At 25.2% G+C, this 18,849-nt stretch overlaps 1 protein-coding gene across 1 annotated transcript; it reads left to right on the top strand.

The window, feature by feature from the left end:
* The first annotated feature begins 994 nt into the window (after positions 1-994).
* On the top strand, positions 995-18,531 carry LOC145844168 (large ribosomal subunit protein mL66-like). Its single transcript, XM_082951536.1, has 6 exons — positions 995-1,102; positions 6,099-6,130; positions 9,544-9,642; positions 12,591-12,714; positions 15,725-15,812; positions 18,139-18,531. Exons 1-6 carry the CDS (start codon positions 1,018-1,020, stop codon positions 18,272-18,274), a joined length of 564 nt encoding a protein of 187 aa, XP_082807662.1. The 5' UTR covers positions 995-1,017; the 3' UTR covers positions 18,275-18,531.
* Positions 18,532-18,849: the final 318 nt, after the last annotated feature.

The raw sequence follows: 18,849 nt of genomic DNA, 5'->3' as shown, positions 1-18,849 counted from the left end.
TTCACACATTTTCGCTTTTAAAGTGTCACTGTCAACCATGTAAAAGACTAATGAACTACTAAAAAGCTATTTTATTAAAGTTTTTGAGCTTTAATTGTGTTAGAAAATATGTTTAATAACTATTACGATAGAAATAGGAACTAGTTTTATTTATTTAAGTAGTTTCTGATATTTTTTTAAAGTGCAAGCAAACTACTAAAAACGCGAAAAATGTTTTCAAAAGTTAATGCTTTTAAAAATATAAAAAAATGGTTTATAGTATAAAAAAATTATAAATAAGTGTTTTTCAAGCGCGGTTTTTTAGAGAGTTAAGGTGGAAGTAAAATAATAATAACATTGAATAAACTTAAAGTTTACTTTACATGAGTTAAGTAAACTTAAACGATTAAGTTATTAAAATAATACAAAGTCTTTTAAGGCTTAAGTATATTAGTCAATGTAAATAAAAAAAATAAACATGTATGATTAAATGGCCATTTTTTGTGTAGCTAAAAAGACTTAATAAAAGTAAGTTGTTTTTCAGTGTGAATAAAACTAAAATCAAAAGATTATTTTAATGCCACTAAAACTAAAACTGCGGCCCGCAAAGATTTTGAAAACTTGGAATTTGGCCCGCGAGCACCGACTGCTTGCCGACCCCTGCTCTAAACGAAAGTTTGTTATAAAACAATTTATATTTTTTGTGCAAGCACTAACGATTTGTATTGCCGACTGCTTGCCGACCCCTGCTCTAAACAAAGTAAGTTTTTAATACAAGCACTAACGATTTGTAACCTTTACATTTTTTGTTAATGGTTAAGTCGTTTTGGTCCTGTTTCATCAGAATTCCAAAGTTAGTTTTGAAAAATCCCCTTAGTCGATTTTTTTCTTGAAACTTTCAAATTTCATGCTTGTTAAATTTTACACAGTTTTACCTTTATGCTTCATAACTTAAATTTTATTGTTTTTATTACTACATTTTAAGCTATATAAGCTTTTATAGTTTATTGAACATTTCAGTTTATTATAGTAATACCAATGATAACATTACTCAAGGCTTCTCAAAGTGTTTTAAGACAAGGTTACAGTCGTGCACTATGTCATCAAAGAACTTTCAAAGAAAGTAAGCTTGTTCATCTACTGTTTTTCAATCATATGTAATAAATACAACATTTTGAATTAACCAGCTACCTCATCTAGATTAGTTTTATGTAGTTAATCTTTACAATAGTTTTGATTAACCAATGCTAACTATTGCTAGATTTTTGTTATGTTAATTTAATTGTATTTCCTTAAACTTGGATTAGTTCTATATTTTATTGATAGTTTAAGATAAACTGTGACTTAAGTACAGCCATTCTTTAAAATATAACTCTTATCTACTTTTTTCTGTTAGTCTTTAAGTTTGAAGAACAAAAAATACTCTTAAAATATTTGGTCCTTTGACCTGGTTCATGAAAAAACCTTTTGGTTATCGAGTCACACACCACGAATACCTTTTAATGTCTTGTCAAATACAAGTATGCCCTTTTCTTGATATAAAACCAATAATACTTAAATACAAGGTTGCCACAAGTGGTTTACCAAATCCTAATGCTTGATTTCCCAAATCCTGCTGTTAAATCTAACGCAAATATAAATTTTCAAAGAAAATAAACTGGTTTTAACCAGATCTTGATCATATAAGGTCTTATCTGATTCTAGTTGGACCTCAGTTTGTATCATATTTTACAAATTATTTTTAATAAATGCCCTTTTTCAAATGATTGAAGAATGATGAATTTGAACTCATTACAAACCTCAGAATATCAAATTTAAGTCTTGAATTTCTCTGAAATGTTTCTAATTACCCCTTTTGGTATCATGCTAATTAAGACCCACCCTTTTGCAGAATATCTCTTCCTGACTTGCTAAGATTAAACGCTTTTGGAAACCCTGGTTTAGATTTAAGATTTGGTTCTTAGTTTAAATAAAGTTTTGCTTGATTCTAATCTTAAATCAAAATTGAGATCCAACTGGAATCTAACGGGACCCTATTTTAAATCAAAATCTATTTGGGACTAAATTTGAATCTTTTATTCAGATCGATATCTGCTTAGATTCAGTTCTTGGCAAACTATGGCTGGATCTGAATTTAAATCTGGTAGAATACTAGTTGCCAACACCAGGGCTTCTCAGGATAGCTCAAACAATTAAAAAAAAAAAAAACTAAGACTGACTTCGACTCATTTGAAATTTTTTTTTGAAAATCTTAAGCAAATCTTAAGCAATATTTTTAGTAAATATCAAGCTAGTTTTTTTGACTGATTTTTTTTTAGTTTTGTTTTTACTACACCCTGTTAATATTTTGACATTTTAATTACATTTAAATACATTTAAAATTTGTTGTTTTAAAAAAACAACAATCAAAGATCTCTACTTTTACAAGGAGAATAAATACTTTTTATTAAACAGTGTTTTGCTCAAAAAGCTTTTGCTTTAATTATAGTTCTGAAAAAATTAATTTGTGAGTCATGAAAAATAGATGTTACCTAAAAGATTATTTAAAGTTCTAGTATGTAAAAAAAGTAAAAATTAAACTAAAACTAATTTTTGGTTACATGACAATTCAAATTCGGACAACTTAAATTCAGACAATTCAAATTCTTAAAAGAATATTTGAAAGACTATATCTCAATAATTATAAAAAAATTAAACAAAATAAAAAATACATATGTAGGTCTTATTAATATCTACTAGCCACTTTTTTATCATTTTTGCAAAATCTTAAATATTTTTCAAGATATTTTAAAACTACTAAAAATAACTATGTTTTTTATTTTATTTAAGCCATATCTCAAAAAGTATTTAATGTTTTGCAAAAAGAAAAAAATGGCTTGTAGATATTAATAGGACCTACATATGTATTTTTTTACATTTGACAAATATACATTACTATTTTAGCTTTTAATTGTAATAGCATAAGAGTTTTAATTGTCGGAATTTAAATTGTCTGAATTTGAACAGTCATGCACCCCTAGTTTTTAATTCAAAAACAAAATAAAATAATTATTTTTAGGCTAAATTGATAAGTATTAAGTGGTAAATAAGTTGTAAGTTTTATAAAAATTGGGATATAGGATTAATTCCTAATAATCATGCACATCTGAGGTTTAGATTATTCTTTTTTTGTTGGTTGTTTTAATATTGAGAGCTTTTTAAAGGAAAATAAGTAAAAATATAAAAAAGTCTGACATTAAAAAAGCTCCAAAGGTCTTTCTAGGTGAAGCGGCGTAAGCTTAGGTTGACAATCGCTGAATAAAAAATATTTCAACATAAAGTCTGATACAATTTTAGTGCTGTTGTGTTGTTTTGCAAATTTAGATTAAAGTTAAGTTGTAGTTTAGTAAATAAAAAATAAAAATAAGTTGTGATAAAAATAAAATCAGGTATAATTACAACTTGGTTGAGTTTTTTAATGTAAGTTCTATAAGTAAATACTACTTTATTACAAGTAATCAGTTGTTAAAATATGTAATGCAGTTTAAGAATTATGATGTATTATAAAATATTTGTATAAACACTTCAAAAACTACTTTTCAAAACTTAATTCTTAAATTGTCCCTAATTTTAGTGTTATGAAGCTACTGTTTTAAAAACTAAGAGAAACATAAAAAATGCCTTCAAGCCAAACCTAAAAAAATTTTCATAACTAAAGCTCACATTCTTTTAAAGTTTCTGATTGTTATCTCATAGGTTGATAAATTCTAAATTACAATAGTTTTTAGCTTTGCACATTTTAACAACTGACCATTTCAATAAAGTACTGTTTACTTATAACACTTTCAAGGCTCTGCAAAAAAAAGGACTGGATAACTAAATTTTTATTACATTTACTCTTTTTTCTGGCTTTCAATTACAAAAATAATTAGAATTTAAATTTTCAATACAACACAACAACACCAAATATGTATCAGACTTATTAGATTTTAATTATTAACAGTTTAACGGCTCTTAATCTTAAAACAACCAATAAAAATAAAATTAATTAAACCTCAGATATGCATGATTATCTAAATCTAATTAATTTTTATCTCTAGTTTATCTAGAAGTTTCAATTTCAATAATTCATAACTAAATTATTCTCTTAATTTTAACTTGAAGACAAATATTTTAAATTGGTTTCTTGTTAAAATAAAGATTTATTTTGTTTAATTTTTTTTACATAACATTATTTTAACTAATCTTTTAAGTAATATCTGTGTTTCATGAATCACATAAACGTTTTTCAGAATTTTAGTTTAAACTGATGAGCTTTTTACGTGGTTTAAATTTTAAAACATTTAAATAATGTAATATTTAAACTGTATTTACACTTTATTTTCAGTTTTAGCTCTTATTTTTTCAGTTTTCTTACTAACTCATGTCAACTCAAACTATTTTTTTAATATTCAGGCTGACTTTTTTGCCTCAAATTATTAAGTTTTAATAACTTTTTACTGCTACAGATATTAAACAAAAACTAAAGACAAGATTCATTCAAAAAATTTTTATTGAGCAAACAAATGAAATATATTTCGGCTAACCATTATCAACTACTTATGTTAGCAACTAATTAAAAAAAAAAGTTTTGTATAAGTAAGTAGCTATAGGTTTCATCAGAAAGTCCTCAATTAATAAAAGTAAGAATAGTTAATTAGAGATATATTAACAGTTTATAATTACATATTTATAAATTTTTTTATAATACAATGAAAATAAGCATATATACAAAAATAAAAACAAAAGCAAACAATAAGCAAAATAAAATAAGCAACAAGCTAGACAAAGCTTATAAAGATTAGATTTATAAATGTTTACATCTAATTTATTCAAGCAGCAGTACGTTTAAAAGTCTAATTTTTATAAGTTGTTATAAATGTTTTGTCTTACTTGTCTCTTATTTTGTTTTACTTATTATTTGTTTTTATTTTTATTTTTCTACATATTCAGAGTAATCAGTGAACTCAGGAAATTTTGATTTTTTTTAAAACTCAGGATGACTCAGGACAGTTTTGATCTTTTATAATAATCAGCAGATAGTTTCAAGGTTTTAAAAAAACCTCATAGCAGATTTTTTCTAGATCTAGAATAAGAATTAATTGCTCCAGTTTCAATATTTTGCTATTTAGTATAATCAATTTTGTTGAAGAACATTATTTTTAATGATTTTGAATGAAATGTTGATTTAATTTTTTTAGACTCGAGATTAGTTTTTAACTATTCTTAGAAATAACCTTTAGTTTTGGTTTTAAATATAGAATTATAATTCATCATGATTTGAGTATATTTATGCAAGTGAGTTAGTAATTAGATTTATAATAGACTTTGTGGTAAATTTAAGGTTAGTTAAATAAAATTTCAAAAAAAAAATCTAACTAATTTCTGTTATGTATTAATTTAACATGGTTTCATAAAGTTTTCCTCTTTTTTGAAAATAATCTTAATTGATTTGGACTTTAATAATTAAATCTCTGAAAACAGTATTTCTTATAAGTTTAATGAATATCTAATGCAGAAGCATACACATTCAGCCTTCCTTTTAATTAATAAGAAGAAAAATGAACATGATGTATAAGTAGTTTGCGCCAGAGGCAAAAAGAAATTAAGGGTTTGAAAAATAAACTCAGGATGACTCAGGGAAGTTTAAGATGGTTTAAGGCAGTTTTTTTGACTTCAAAAGTGGCAAATCTGTAATATATTGATCTACTGTAATACTGAGTTTGTTAAAATACCTGCAGTTATCTTATGCTTTTTTTTTATATAACTACTATAAAGTTTTCTTCTTTTTTCGGTTTTTATTTATTTAATGTTGTAATTAAACTAATTCTTATTTTAAGTTGTAGTTTATTACTAAATTCAGTTCACTAAAAGTTTTGTTCTAAAAGTTTCATTGTGGTTCTTTAATTTTTGCTGGTCATAATAACCTGTTAAAATCCTTAAAGGAAGTAATTTTATACATTTAACTATTTTTGTTGTTAAATAAGTATTTAGTGATTTTTTTGCCATTGCAAAGAAAAGTGTTTTAAATTAAAATGTTCAGCTGTAAAAAGTAGTATTAATATTTTTTGACATAAGACATAAATCAAATTTTTCAACAGTTATTCAAACAGAAGAGGAAAACTTAATTCGTGTGAGTTTGTTAAGTAGAATTGTATAGTTTTGTTAAACATAGTAACTAAACAACAAGTAATACATTCTAATTCTTATTGTTGTATACACTTAGTTTAATACAAAGTACAAAATTATATGTTTTAATTTTTCAATGTTTTAAACTTCAAGTTTGGTACTTGAATTAAATTAAAACAGAACATAGTACGAGTTTTTTTTTAAAGTTTAGAAAAACTTCTATGCTTCTTGAATATGTATTTTTGGTAGAACTTTTTGTTTTGCTTGTTATTACTTGTGTATAATTACTAATTATTTATTTAAAATGTCTACTATTGTGCACTTTATATTCACTTACTTTTTTTTCTGAAAGTTTACAAAATGAAAAGGTGTTATGTAATAAAACAAAGGTGTACTTAACCTTTGTAAACCTTTAAAATTATATTTTGACTCTGAAAACTTTATTTTATGTTTACTAAAGTTTTATGAAATACATTATATTTATTAAAAAACTTTTATTACTATTTTAGTTTATATAAATATAGGTTATATGTATTTAAATTTAGTATTGTTTAGAAAGTTTCTTAAAAATAAAAAATAAACTTTTTTTCTGCTAGATTTTACCAACATATTTAATTTAAAGTTTTCTATAGAATTCAATCAAAGTTTTTTTTTTATGTTATAGCAGAAAGTTTATGTTTATTGATTTCAAAGTTAGTAATTTATTTAAACTTATTAAATATTATATTTAAAAGTTAATATTGCTGCATGCATTAAATTTTACTTGACGTGTGATTTTTCTTTTTGTTTTGCATTTTTAATTCACTTTTACTATTTGCAATTTCAGTTAGCTATATAAGATAGTTTAAAAAAATGTAGCTGTTGTACAAGTCAGAGAGACAGTAACACATTTTCTGACTAAATTCTAATTTAAAACTTAAAGATCATGTGTTTACAACCACTCTTATGATGTAACTGAGCTGATCTAATTACCACGTTTTACTTACTTTGAAATGCATATTTATTTATTAAATATGTTGTATTTTGTTGTGTTTTTAGTTTTCTTTGTGTTTAGTATATGATTACATAGGTTTGTTGTATACTATAAAAAAGTTTTTCAATGATTGATTTCCATATAACCTAAGGTGTTTTATAGTTTTAGTGAACTTCTTGATACTGCCCTGCGTCCTGCTCCTACTCAATGGGCCACAGCGAACCCAAACCGTGTTTAAATAGATATAGGGAATGAAAGTTTGTATGAAATTAATATTTTTAACTTTGTTTTCAACGTTTAGTTTTATGATTTTAAAGTTTCAACAAAAAAAGAACACATTTACTAAAGCTATTAAATAAAACTTTCTGAATAACTTCTATACAGTATTTTTGAATTATAAGTAGGCTAAAACTGTTGAAAAAAAACAAACTTTTCCTTGTATCATTTGAGTAAGTGTTTAAAATTATAATAAAATCTACTAAATCTAACCTACAATTTATACATATATATATATTATAGTATTGAAATCGTGCAAAAAATACAAAACACTTTTTTTACAATTTTATATCATTTTATAGAGTTTCAACGAGGCTATCAGTTAGTTTTTACAGATTGAAAAATTCAAAATAATATTTAACATGTAGCAGGTCAAAGTCGGAGGCAACAATAGGTTCCTTATGAAAGGCACAAAATAAATTGGCCAAAAAAAATAATTTTACTAAAAATCTTTCTTCTTTGTTTTCTTAGATAGATACCTTAAACTTTCAGAAAATGTTCCTTGCGATATTTACAAAGTTCTGTAGTAAATAGTTTTGAATAAATAAAGAATAAAAAAATAAAGTTGAAATATTTGTTTATTGAAAACAAAAAATAAAGTTTATTTTCTTTTTTTTGTCTTAAAATTTTTGTAATTTTTAAGTTTTGGACAACTGCTGTTGAGTTTGCCAACAACCAACTTGCTATACAACGGAGACTTTAGAACTTGTTGTCGAACATTACCAAACCAGCTAAGATTACACTGACTGAGAGTAATTTACATTGTGGTATGACCAGTACGTTTAAGCATCTCCTCGTTTTAATACATTGTTTTCATCCAAATCTAAGGATACAACGGAGGCGTTGTAGGTAGAAGATGTTGATTTTTTTTCTTGTTCCTACTACAAAGTCCACATTTTGCCACAGGTTAGCAAATCACTACATTCACAGGAACAGTAGACTATTGACTTTGGCAACATTTTTTCTTGGTGCAACATTTGAGCCAAGGTATATAATTTTGATCGAAGAAATTGACCCTTAGCTTAGAACTTTAGCTTCTGTAAAGCCGAATTCATGACCTTCTGACACAAACTAACTCACTAGTATCTAAACATCTCGTGCAGAGTGAGCTACAAGTGTGAAAGCAAAAACAAGATCACGTAGTATAAAACTCTTCAGCTTTTGTGTTGCTCTAAACGTGAGAAGTTGAGATGACCATCACTTCCTGTATTGAGCTTAATTCAAATATACAAAATGTGCTACAGTTCACTTATTCTACAATAGTTGATGATTCAGAAGCATGCAAAAGAGCATAGAAAAAATAACTCCAAGCAGAATTGGAATCTTGCTTTACCCCGATTTCAATTTTAAATCAATTAGAAACACAACTAACATTTTAGATGGTTGCTCTTGTGTTATTTACAACTACTAGAGAAATGTAATAAACAGAACATGCATTTGTATATTGTTCTCATTGACCTCATTAAAATTTTTGATTCAGTAAAAGGGTTGCCACTTTACCTGGAAACCTAAAAAAAACCTGGAATTTGACAATTTAGGCTAAAATAACCTGGAAAAACCTGAAATTTGAAATTTTTTGAAAAAACCTGAAATTTTGATCAAAAAACTTGGAAAAACCTGGAATTTTTAATAATTTTAATATTTTCAGTTGTAAAATTTTGATTTGACACAAAAAATCTATCATATAATTAAAATTTTTTGTTATCATCAAAAAAATTTTTTATAAAAAACACATTTAAAGTAAATTAACAGTATCTTTTAAATATTTTTATACTATTTAACACAGTTTCTTAAATAGAAATTAACTTAAAACTAAAAATAGACCCAAAATGTGTACTTTTAAAAACCTGGAAGAAATATGGAAAACCTGGAAAAAAAAATGAAAAAACGAGTGGCAACCCTGCAGTAAGTAGAAAAAGACTGTTTGCTCTAAGTCTCTTCAACATTGTAAGGTCTTCTCACACAAATAAAAATGCAATCATTCTAATTAAGACTAACTTTGAAAAACTTGGTTTACTAAATTAAAGGAGTTGTTTTTGTGAGAATTAAATAAAGTAATAGATTTGTAAAAAAGAACACTAGTAATTAAAAAATATAATTTACAAAACTTTATGTTTTTCATGGACCAAGTTATAAGTTTTGTAACTTTATTATTTAAACTTATCCAGATTAAAGGTATACAATCTACTGAGTCGACTACGGATAGTATGGTTAAAACACCAGCAACTTGTCCTATATCATCAAGAAACTTGCAAGTTACTTCTGAGGTTTTTTATTATTCATAATAAAGTATATTTTATTTGGTCAATATAATTTAATTTCATACAATAAGCTTAGCACTTAAATTAGCCGTTTGCTATTTTCACAGACCATAGTTTCAATACTTTAATTTTACTTAAGTGTAGAGCTGGTAAGTGCAATGTTTTTACCTTTAGATTCCATGCTTCTAGTATTGAATAGTCAAAAGCAAAAATAAAAAAGTTTTCGTATAACAAAGCTTCATTTATAACAGCCCTGCAACAAAATTGTAGCCAAATGACATCTATGCTACGGAGTGTTTCATGATATCTAAAAATTGTCGCACTTAAACTTATTTGATAATTTTTTATGGTTTATAAGCATAATGTGTATAGTTATGACTGCTAGTGATTTATTAAAAAAAATTAAAGAAATATGTAATGAAATAGTACGTTTTTATTTAATTAAAAAAACCTTATATTACTTTAGCAACTTAGGCTTTTTGCTTTGAAAAATAGCAACCCTGAAGTAGTTTTAAAATAGTTTTGTTTTTTAAAATTAGATAGTTTTTACAAAATTAGTTTACTTTAAGAGGTGATATAAATACATTCCTCTGAGTGTTTTATAACTTAGATATATAATGTCCTGTTGAAGGTTTGTTTGTGAAAACAGGTTGTAAAATTTCCACTCATCTTTTCTTTATAATTATATTTTGATGTTAATATATTATTAGTTAAGGGCATGGTGGGGTTTTAAAAAAGTAATCTGTTATTTGTATTTTTTATCTTAGCTATCAAAATTATTTCCATTTAATAAAGTTGAAAATATACATTTTGAGACCAAGGACTCAAAGTTGGTTAGTTTAGTAGGCTCCTCATAGAACGCGCAACCCAATAAGACACTAAAATGAACGAAAGAAATAAAATTTTGTTTAAACTCAATATACGTAAATCTTAAAAAAAAATAAATTATACTATAGCCCGAAATTCCTATTAGAATAAAAGTTTTCAGAATTAAAGTAATAGCTTTCTAAACCTTTTTCGTTTTATGCTTAATTTATATTCAAAAACAATTATATTTCAAACTTAAAATGAGGAATATTAAACTCATACTTTAGTTGTTTTAGTGTTATAACAGGAGGTATATGTTATATAAATTTATAAATAAAATATTTTAATTTTTTCTGTACATACAAGAAAAAGATTAATAAAACAAAATTTGGTTTGTTTTTTCATCTGTAATTTTAAAACTCTACATTTTTGGTACATTTCAATAGAGCTGAAAAGAAATTAAAGTAATTAAAACTTTATATAACCCTTTGTGTACGTATAGTAATATACTTTAAGTATTGTAAAATTACATATGATAACTGTACAAGAAATTCAGCTAAACATGCTTTCGATCAGTGGCCGATTTAAAAATTTTAACACAAAATGGCAGCAACTGTAGTGGTTAGCTTTTTAAACCTTGCTGTAAAGAGTAGCTACGTTTTAGTAGACTTCGTTTATCAAAGCGAAGTCTACTTTGTATTTAGTTTGAAACTGTTTTTGAATGAGTTTTAACATTATTGAAAGAATATAAAAACAATATGAAAGCAAAACTTTAGTGTTTTTGCAAACATGCAAATCTGTATTTTTTGCATAATAAAAAAACAAATAGCTGAAAGTGAATTTAAAAAAAATAAAGTGATCTAAAGGAGCAAAAAGTATCTTTATCTATGAGCTCAAACTATTTGTTGCTACATTTAATTTTTACTCAAACATGAAATATTTTGTTCTTTAATATTTCATGAACATCAACTAATAGTGTACCATCATATATAGTTAAGTATATTGTAATAGCGCGATATGCTACTTAATCGTTTTCCAGTTGTATCTGAATTTGATTATTAAAACTATTATTTACAACTTTATTTAAAAGTTCTAAGAGTTAAGTAACATGAAATACTTTACAAAGTTCCTGATTTTCTTCAATTTTTTTTTGATATTAAATTATATTCTTGTCTAAATAATTTCAAAAATTTATCAATTTTAAAAATATTTACTAATAAACCCAAATAACAATAATAATAATAATAATAATAGTTGTAATGATAAGTATCAATAGAAAGTGTAATACATTAAGTAGCCAGGTATATAAAATTTAACTCAAAAGTACTTTAAGAGCAATATTGACAAATATCATAAAAACTTTTTTAATTCGCATGGTGATAAATAATTTCAATTACTTACTTTATGATTACAAATCCGATTGTACTTATGTCACGAAAAAGTTCGAATATGTTAATTTTATAAAATTTTACAAAAGAAACTTTGACTTTCTAAACAAAATATTTTGATAATGGGTTTAAGTCAAAAGATACAGGTCACTCTAACAAAAGTAGTAATGCAAAATACTGAAGAATAATATTTTTAATGATAATGCATAAATAAAGTATAAGTTTAGACTTAAATTGAATTTTTTATCAGTTAGAATGAATTATTAGTGAGTTTAATGTTTTCTTATAATAGTTGTAAAGAGTAAACTAAAAATTTAAATAGAAGAGTATTTTTTTGGTGAAAAATAAAAAAGCTAAGTACTGTCTAAAAAATTAATAACTCACTTTGAAAATTTAATCTATCCATTACTTAAGTTTAACATTTTTTGGTGAAAATTTATATGTATTGTGCATGGTTTCCTATACAAGTCTTTAGTGTCTTTAAATAAGTTTTAAAAGTATTTATTTGATACTTGTTCAGTTTGCTGGTCTGCAATAAAAATGTTGCAGCTTATGACAACTATCTTTAAAAAGTTGCTTTTTAAAACTCTGTTTGGAAAGTTGCATCAATTGTTTTAATTTACCTTTATAACTTTGAACAAATTTAATGTTAAAAATTACTTAAATTATTTTGATTTTTTGTCTTATACAAGGCATGAAACTATTCTTAAGTTTTCACTACTTCCTCTTTTTTTTAAAAATGATACTAACAATAAACAGGATGTGTTGATATTGGGGCAGTTCGTGGCATCGGACGGTTCTATTTTGGAGCAGCACGAAACTGGTCTGTGCAGAAAAGAGTATTACAAAATCAAGGCGAACATTTTGATGGCCCAGAGAGAAGGTCAGTGTTCTTGATAATTTGCTGTTTTTTAATAGGTCATACTTAAATTTAAGCTTGATTTTTTAAATAAAATAAATGACCAAACAGGGATAAGTAAAAAGTACTTATCATAAATCTACAGCTTTACTTAATCAAGAAATTTTTTTTAGGTTGTTTTGATCTTTTAATTTAAGTACAGTATACTACCGCTTAAGTACGCACTTTTTTTGGTACGCATCACGCCTTAAGTACGCACTTATCCAGAAAGACAAAGTAAAGGATGTTATACTAGAACTTAAAGAAATTCCAGTTTTTTTGCCTAAATTTTCAATCATCAAGTTTTTCCAGATTATTTTATGTTTCCAGGTAGAATGGCCAACCTGCTGAGTTAGCCTGATACTTTCACAACTTTTAAACTAGGGTGAGTAATCCTGAGTAGGCCAAGTAGCCTGAGATTGAGACAGTCCTGTTATTAAATGTTAACAAACTAAATACTTATGTAGTGGTTGCAGAAAAGTAAAAAGAATAATGATATTTGAGCTGTAATGCTATAAAATAAATAAATCTAGATGACAAAGTTAAAAAAACCTACATATACAAAATAGTTAAGTCATAACTTAATTTAAATGTACATATATTGATGTTTTGAAAATGTTTGGTAAACACAAAGTAGTTTGGTACTTTCCCTCTAACAAAACAAAATGTAGCTTAATATTTTTTTTTAAATCATTGACTGACATTGACTTTCTATATTAAATGTATGTATTAATTATGTAGAAGCTTTTTATAGAAAAAATAAATCATTTTAAAATCTATTAAAAATATTTGCAAATTAGAATTATGTTTTAAATGTTATTTAAAATAAATGACTTGTTTATTTGGCTTAATTATTTGGTGGCTAGTTGCAAGAAAGAAAACAAACAACTAAATTTCATATTATACTATATCGTCAAAAAATACGCACTACCCGTGCTAAGTACGCACTTATTGGTCGGGTTCAATTTGCGTACTTAAGCGGTAGTGTACTGTAAATTCATTTAAAACTTAGCTGAAAGTTGCCTATATATGATTTACTATCATAAAATCCCGGCCCGTTTTTAATCTGAATATATCTCTTAACTTTTTTAAAACTTGAATTTTAAATTTGATTGTTTTATAAATAGCACATTTTTAACCCAAGGAAAGTGTTACGTTTATTTGCTCTGTTTATTTACAATGCAGAGTATAAATTATTTACCCACAACTTTCAATACTTATGTTTAAACCCGTAACTATTAATTTGTAATCTTAATTATAACATTTAGCAATCGTTAAGTTCTAGTTCTTAACTGTACTTTTTGACTTTTTACAGATAATTAAATCCATAATATTTAGTCTTTATCGCTAAGCCTATATATAAGGCTTATAGAGTTAGGAAACATATTAGTTTGGAATTTATAAGTCAGGGTCGCAATGCTATCAGGATGATTCAAGCTAGTTTATTTATTTTTGATCTGTTTTGTTTGATTTTTTTTTTGAAAATGGTTTTCAAGATCTCAAGCTAGTTTTTATATTAGAAAATCTTTTAATTTTATTAAAAAGTTTATTTTTTTAGGTATCATGACATTTTAATTTGTTTTTATGTTTTAGGTATTTAAACTTGATTAAAAGTTTTTTTTTTCTTGTTTCTTTTTTTTCAGTCTAGCTTGATGTAACTCGGGCAGGTTCTTTTTTATTTATAATAGTGGCAACCCTTATAGGTAAAATAATTTGAGCATTTAAAATGCTGAAGTTGTAAACCTGTTATTTTAAAAAGGACAGATTTATAGATATGCAAGCTAAAAGTTTACATGGTAAATATAAACAAAAAAAAGTAATTTTGAAAGTTTTAACATCAATCAGTTATAGCTCAGGTTTGTTTTAGTATCAAATATATAAAGATAAAATAAAGCATATTTAATTACATACTCAAAATTAGCTTATTTTTAGTTAAGAGTATAAGAACTAACAAACAGCGCTTACTATCAAAAAAACATTCCTAAGTTAACGAAATATTTTATAAAAAATGTTTATTAACTTAATCTTTACAGGTCAACTTCAAATAATTATGATCGCCTAGTTTTTTGTAAAAAAGATAAACAATTCAAAAAACTTCGAATTTTTTAATTGAGTAAACTGAATAAATTTTTTTTTAATACTTTCATGGAGATAAGTTGATTGTAAGAGATAATAATCCTGATATATATATATATATATATATATAATTAAGTTATTTTACTTGATAAATCAAATCTTTCACACTGAGCCCACCTTAAGGGCTTTATTAATAAAATAAGCACGAAACTCGAGTCCTTTGAGTTTTACATCTTGAAATAAAACTTTATATATATATATATATATTTAATAAGGTTATTATTTAAACTGAACACCTTCTACTGAGCCCACTTGAAGGGCTTTTAAATTATTTATTAGAAAAATAAGATTTTAAAAATACTGGTACACGTGTTTCATAAGACTAGACGCCTTAATCTTCAGCCAACTAAATTTAAAATAAAAAGCACTCTGCTAAACATAGATGCAAAAGTTATACAAAAAAAAAACATTATGACGTAATATTGTGCATTACAAAAATTCAGTACAAAAATCAATCTACTGTTTTTTGTTTTTTTGTATAACTTTAGCATCTATGTTTAGCAAAGTGCTTTTTATTTTAAATTTAGCTGGCTGAAGATTAAGGCGTCTAGTCTTATGAAACACGTGTACCAGTATTTTTAAGATCTTATTTTTCTAATATATATATTTATTAAAGCCGAATTATTGAGTGTTTTGATCAGGTAATAATTTAAGAGAACAAATATTAAGTCTTATCTTTCAGTATATCTAATTTTTAAGGCGTGATTGAAACTAAGAAACGTATCATCTTCTTTATATTAGTTACATAAAATCTTAAAACTATTCTGAAAGTAATTTAAACACTTATGACAACAAAATCGTTATTTAAAAATATTTAAAAGCTAAATTAAAAGTTTTAAGTTAATAATGATGATTACAGGACTACTACCAGACAAACAAATAATTGAAAATGAGCACGTGATGCTATCGGGAAAGCCTTTTCCAAAACTTGAGAGGCATCTTTGTAGGTTAGTGTAAAGTTGGTTTTTAAAAAAAATGTTGTTCTTTTTTTATACATTTTTATATGTATATAGATTTTCAAATAATGTAAGTCTTTTAAGTTGAAATTTTAATATTCTTTTATTTATTAAATGTTATTAATGTTAATCAATATTAATGTTCTAAATGTAGCATAATGAATAATAATTGTAGAAGTTGATATATAATCTTACTTAAGTCGCATTGTAGGTTTCAAGTTTGTTGCTTAATAATGAAAAAACTTAGTTATAGAAAATTAAGTACTAATCTTTAAACTGTTCAAATAAAGTTTAAGTATTAAAAAAATCTAATGTTTGTTTTTATAAAACAACATTGTTTTAAATGTATATTTTTTTTACATTAAACACAGTATGTACAACTATTTTTGTAGAAAATTTAATTATTTTCGAAAAAGTAATACACAGCAAGACTGGAAAAAGTAACCATTCATGACACACAACCAATTAAACCAAGTCGTACCGCTTTTAGATTAGAGTTATTCTCTAAAACAAAGTTTTGTTTGTGTCACAAATTGATTTTAAATTACTCAAACTGAGTTTTGTATTAAACTCTGTCTAGAATTAATCAACTAATTATTGAAGTCATGCATATCACATGGATAAAGAAATAAGGATGTTCTTTTTTAAATAAATTGTTATCTAAAATCTGGGTTTTTATGTAATTATTTTATTTTATTACATCTTTAAAAGTTTTAAGCATTTTAAAAAACATACTTTTATGATTTATGTCGTAATTAAAAAAACAATATTTAAATATTTTTTTTGTATATGTTTAAATCAAAATACTATTAAGCTTGAAAATTTACTCCTTACTTTCAAACCTTCTTAATTTTATTTTTTTAAGGTAAACATTTTTTTGCATGATTTTTAATTAAAGTTTTTTAATTGTTTATTTTTGTAGCAAGAATTAAATTAGTAACTTGTTTTTTGTTACTGTATATAAAAAATTTTAATTTAAAAAAATCAGCTGACCTTTTATTTTAACCTCATTATTACTGCTTAAAGTACTTTCGAAACGGTCGTCAGCAAGTAAGTAAAATACTAACTGCAAGGTTTGAGAAACTCAAATATTTTAATATTACTGTGTTTTTTTTTAATTACTTAGTGTCACTGTAGTAATTTACTCCGTGTTTACCCTATATCCATACATTTAAAGTATTATAAAATATGTACTTAATGTCATAAACACAAAAATTTTTAACTGCCTACCACAAACAGTTGCTATGTACTTGGAATACATGAATTGTATGGATTTTCTAAAAATTGAAGTTTCAAACATCAAAATAAATTTTTAACTGTATTTTACAACCCAATCTTTAAAACGAAATTGAAGTTTACTTTCGTATGAGCATTTCTAAATGCTAATTTTATTACTATGTTTGAAATACTAAAACTCAAAGGTTCTCAAAGTTCAATTCTAACTTAACACAAAAAATTTGGAGAAATTTGCCTTTGAAAATTTTCAAATCTATACGGTTGTATCGGATTTTTTTTTACAAAACTTAAATATCTCAAAAGTTAATTGATTTTTTTTAATCTGTAAAATCTATTCTATATTATATACTCTAAGCTTTGATATAATAAGAGCCAATGTTATTTTTTGTAAAGAAAAGGTTTTGACCCACCTCCCTATGCCTTTAAGTACATTTTCATTTCTGCTTGAACTAATCTTCCTATGGTTTATTGTTGTTACAATTTTTTATTAAAAACTACCAGAAATAAAATTTTGAACTAATTTCAGATGTATTTACAGTTATTATGACTACATTTTTACTACTCATCAAAAATTTTATCTGCATAGCAAAATTATTTATACGCACGTAAGTAAAATAGGTGCATAATTCTTTTTAAAGAAAAAATGCTATCACTAGTATGACAAAAAAAATTGTGACCAATTGAATTTTATAAAAATTATTTTTAATTATATTTTATAAGTTAAGCCTACACTGTGTTCCTTACGTTAATCACCAGTCCTTGAACTTCAAAACAGTGAAAATTTTTATTTTACGTATCCTTGACGAACAAGGCTTATTCCCTGAAGAGCTGCATTATTTCTCTTCAGATGATCTTTTATAAAAGTTGCAAGTTTCAACGCACCACCAGCTTTGTCAACTTCATAAACCTGTTTTCAATAATTTTTTTTAACTGAATTAATATAGTATAAAACATTATATTTTACAGTTCTGCTTCTTAACCAAAACGGCAACTTGAAATATAATAACCCTTACGGGTGAAGCAGTTAATTATAATAAATTCCGCTAACTTTTCTACTGAATCAAATTCTGCATAATCACAGGTACGCTGTGGGTTCGCGGCAGCCTTTCAGGGGCAGGGGGTTGTGGTACAGGAAGAGGTGGCACATGGTGGGCGACAGGAGATCAGCGGAAGACGCGCCCAAGATCAGCAACAAGCCCATCAGGACCCACCACTAGTTGTAGATTTTTAGTTGTAGATAATTATATATAGTTTTTGTAAAATAAAAAAAATACAAAGACTAAATTAGAGTACCCAAGCTTCCACTGCTTTCTTTAAAACTGATAATTAAAGGGTTTTACTTTATAAAATTATTTTACCAATTAATTTTTTTATGAACATAGTTTGCTTAAGTGTAGCGAAATAAAAAAGATTAAAATTTAAGTATTCTGTTTTTATAGCTTGATACAACGAGTAAAATAAAACTAGTTTTTTATAGTGTTTTTTTATTATAAACATAGTACTTTAACATTGTGTAAGGCATAAAAAATGTTTAAAAGTAAACTAATTAACTGTTGTCTGACTGATAAGTTCAACAGATGTATAACATTTTAGAAAGTTTTTATTGTTGATACTAAAAAACTTTAAAAACTAAACTAAACTGTGGATAAAGAACATTTTCCAGTTGTACTTGAATAAGTCTGTTCAATTTCTTTAATTAGGGTTAAGGTATATTTTTAATACACTAATTACAAAATATTTTCTATGCTTTTCTATTGATACATCTGATAAAGTACGATTTTTTACCAAATAT

Source organism: Thalia democratica, chromosome 9, assembly GCF_965202585.1.
Source record: "Thalia democratica chromosome 9, ktThaDemo2.hap1.1, whole genome shotgun sequence".
Lineage (NCBI taxonomy): Eukaryota > Metazoa > Chordata > Thaliacea > Salpida > Salpidae > Thalia > Thalia democratica.
This window is presented reverse-complemented; position numbering and strand designations above follow the sequence as displayed.

What these genes read in the sequence shown, in the direction of transcription:
- LOC145844168 (XM_082951536.1), top strand. Translation starts at nt 1,018, where the DNA reads ATGATAACATTACTCAAGGCTTCTCAAAGTGTTTTAAGACAAGGTTAC. An exon ending in AAGAGGAAAACTTAATTCGT is followed by an intron (nt 6,131 to 9,543) that starts GTGAGTTTGTTA and finishes AAACTTATCCAG; the next exon opens with ATTAAAGGTATACAATCTAC. An exon ending in TTTGATGGCCCAGAGAGAAG is followed by an intron (nt 12,715 to 15,724) that starts GTCAGTGTTCTT and finishes TGATGATTACAG; the next exon opens with GACTACTACCAGACAAACAA.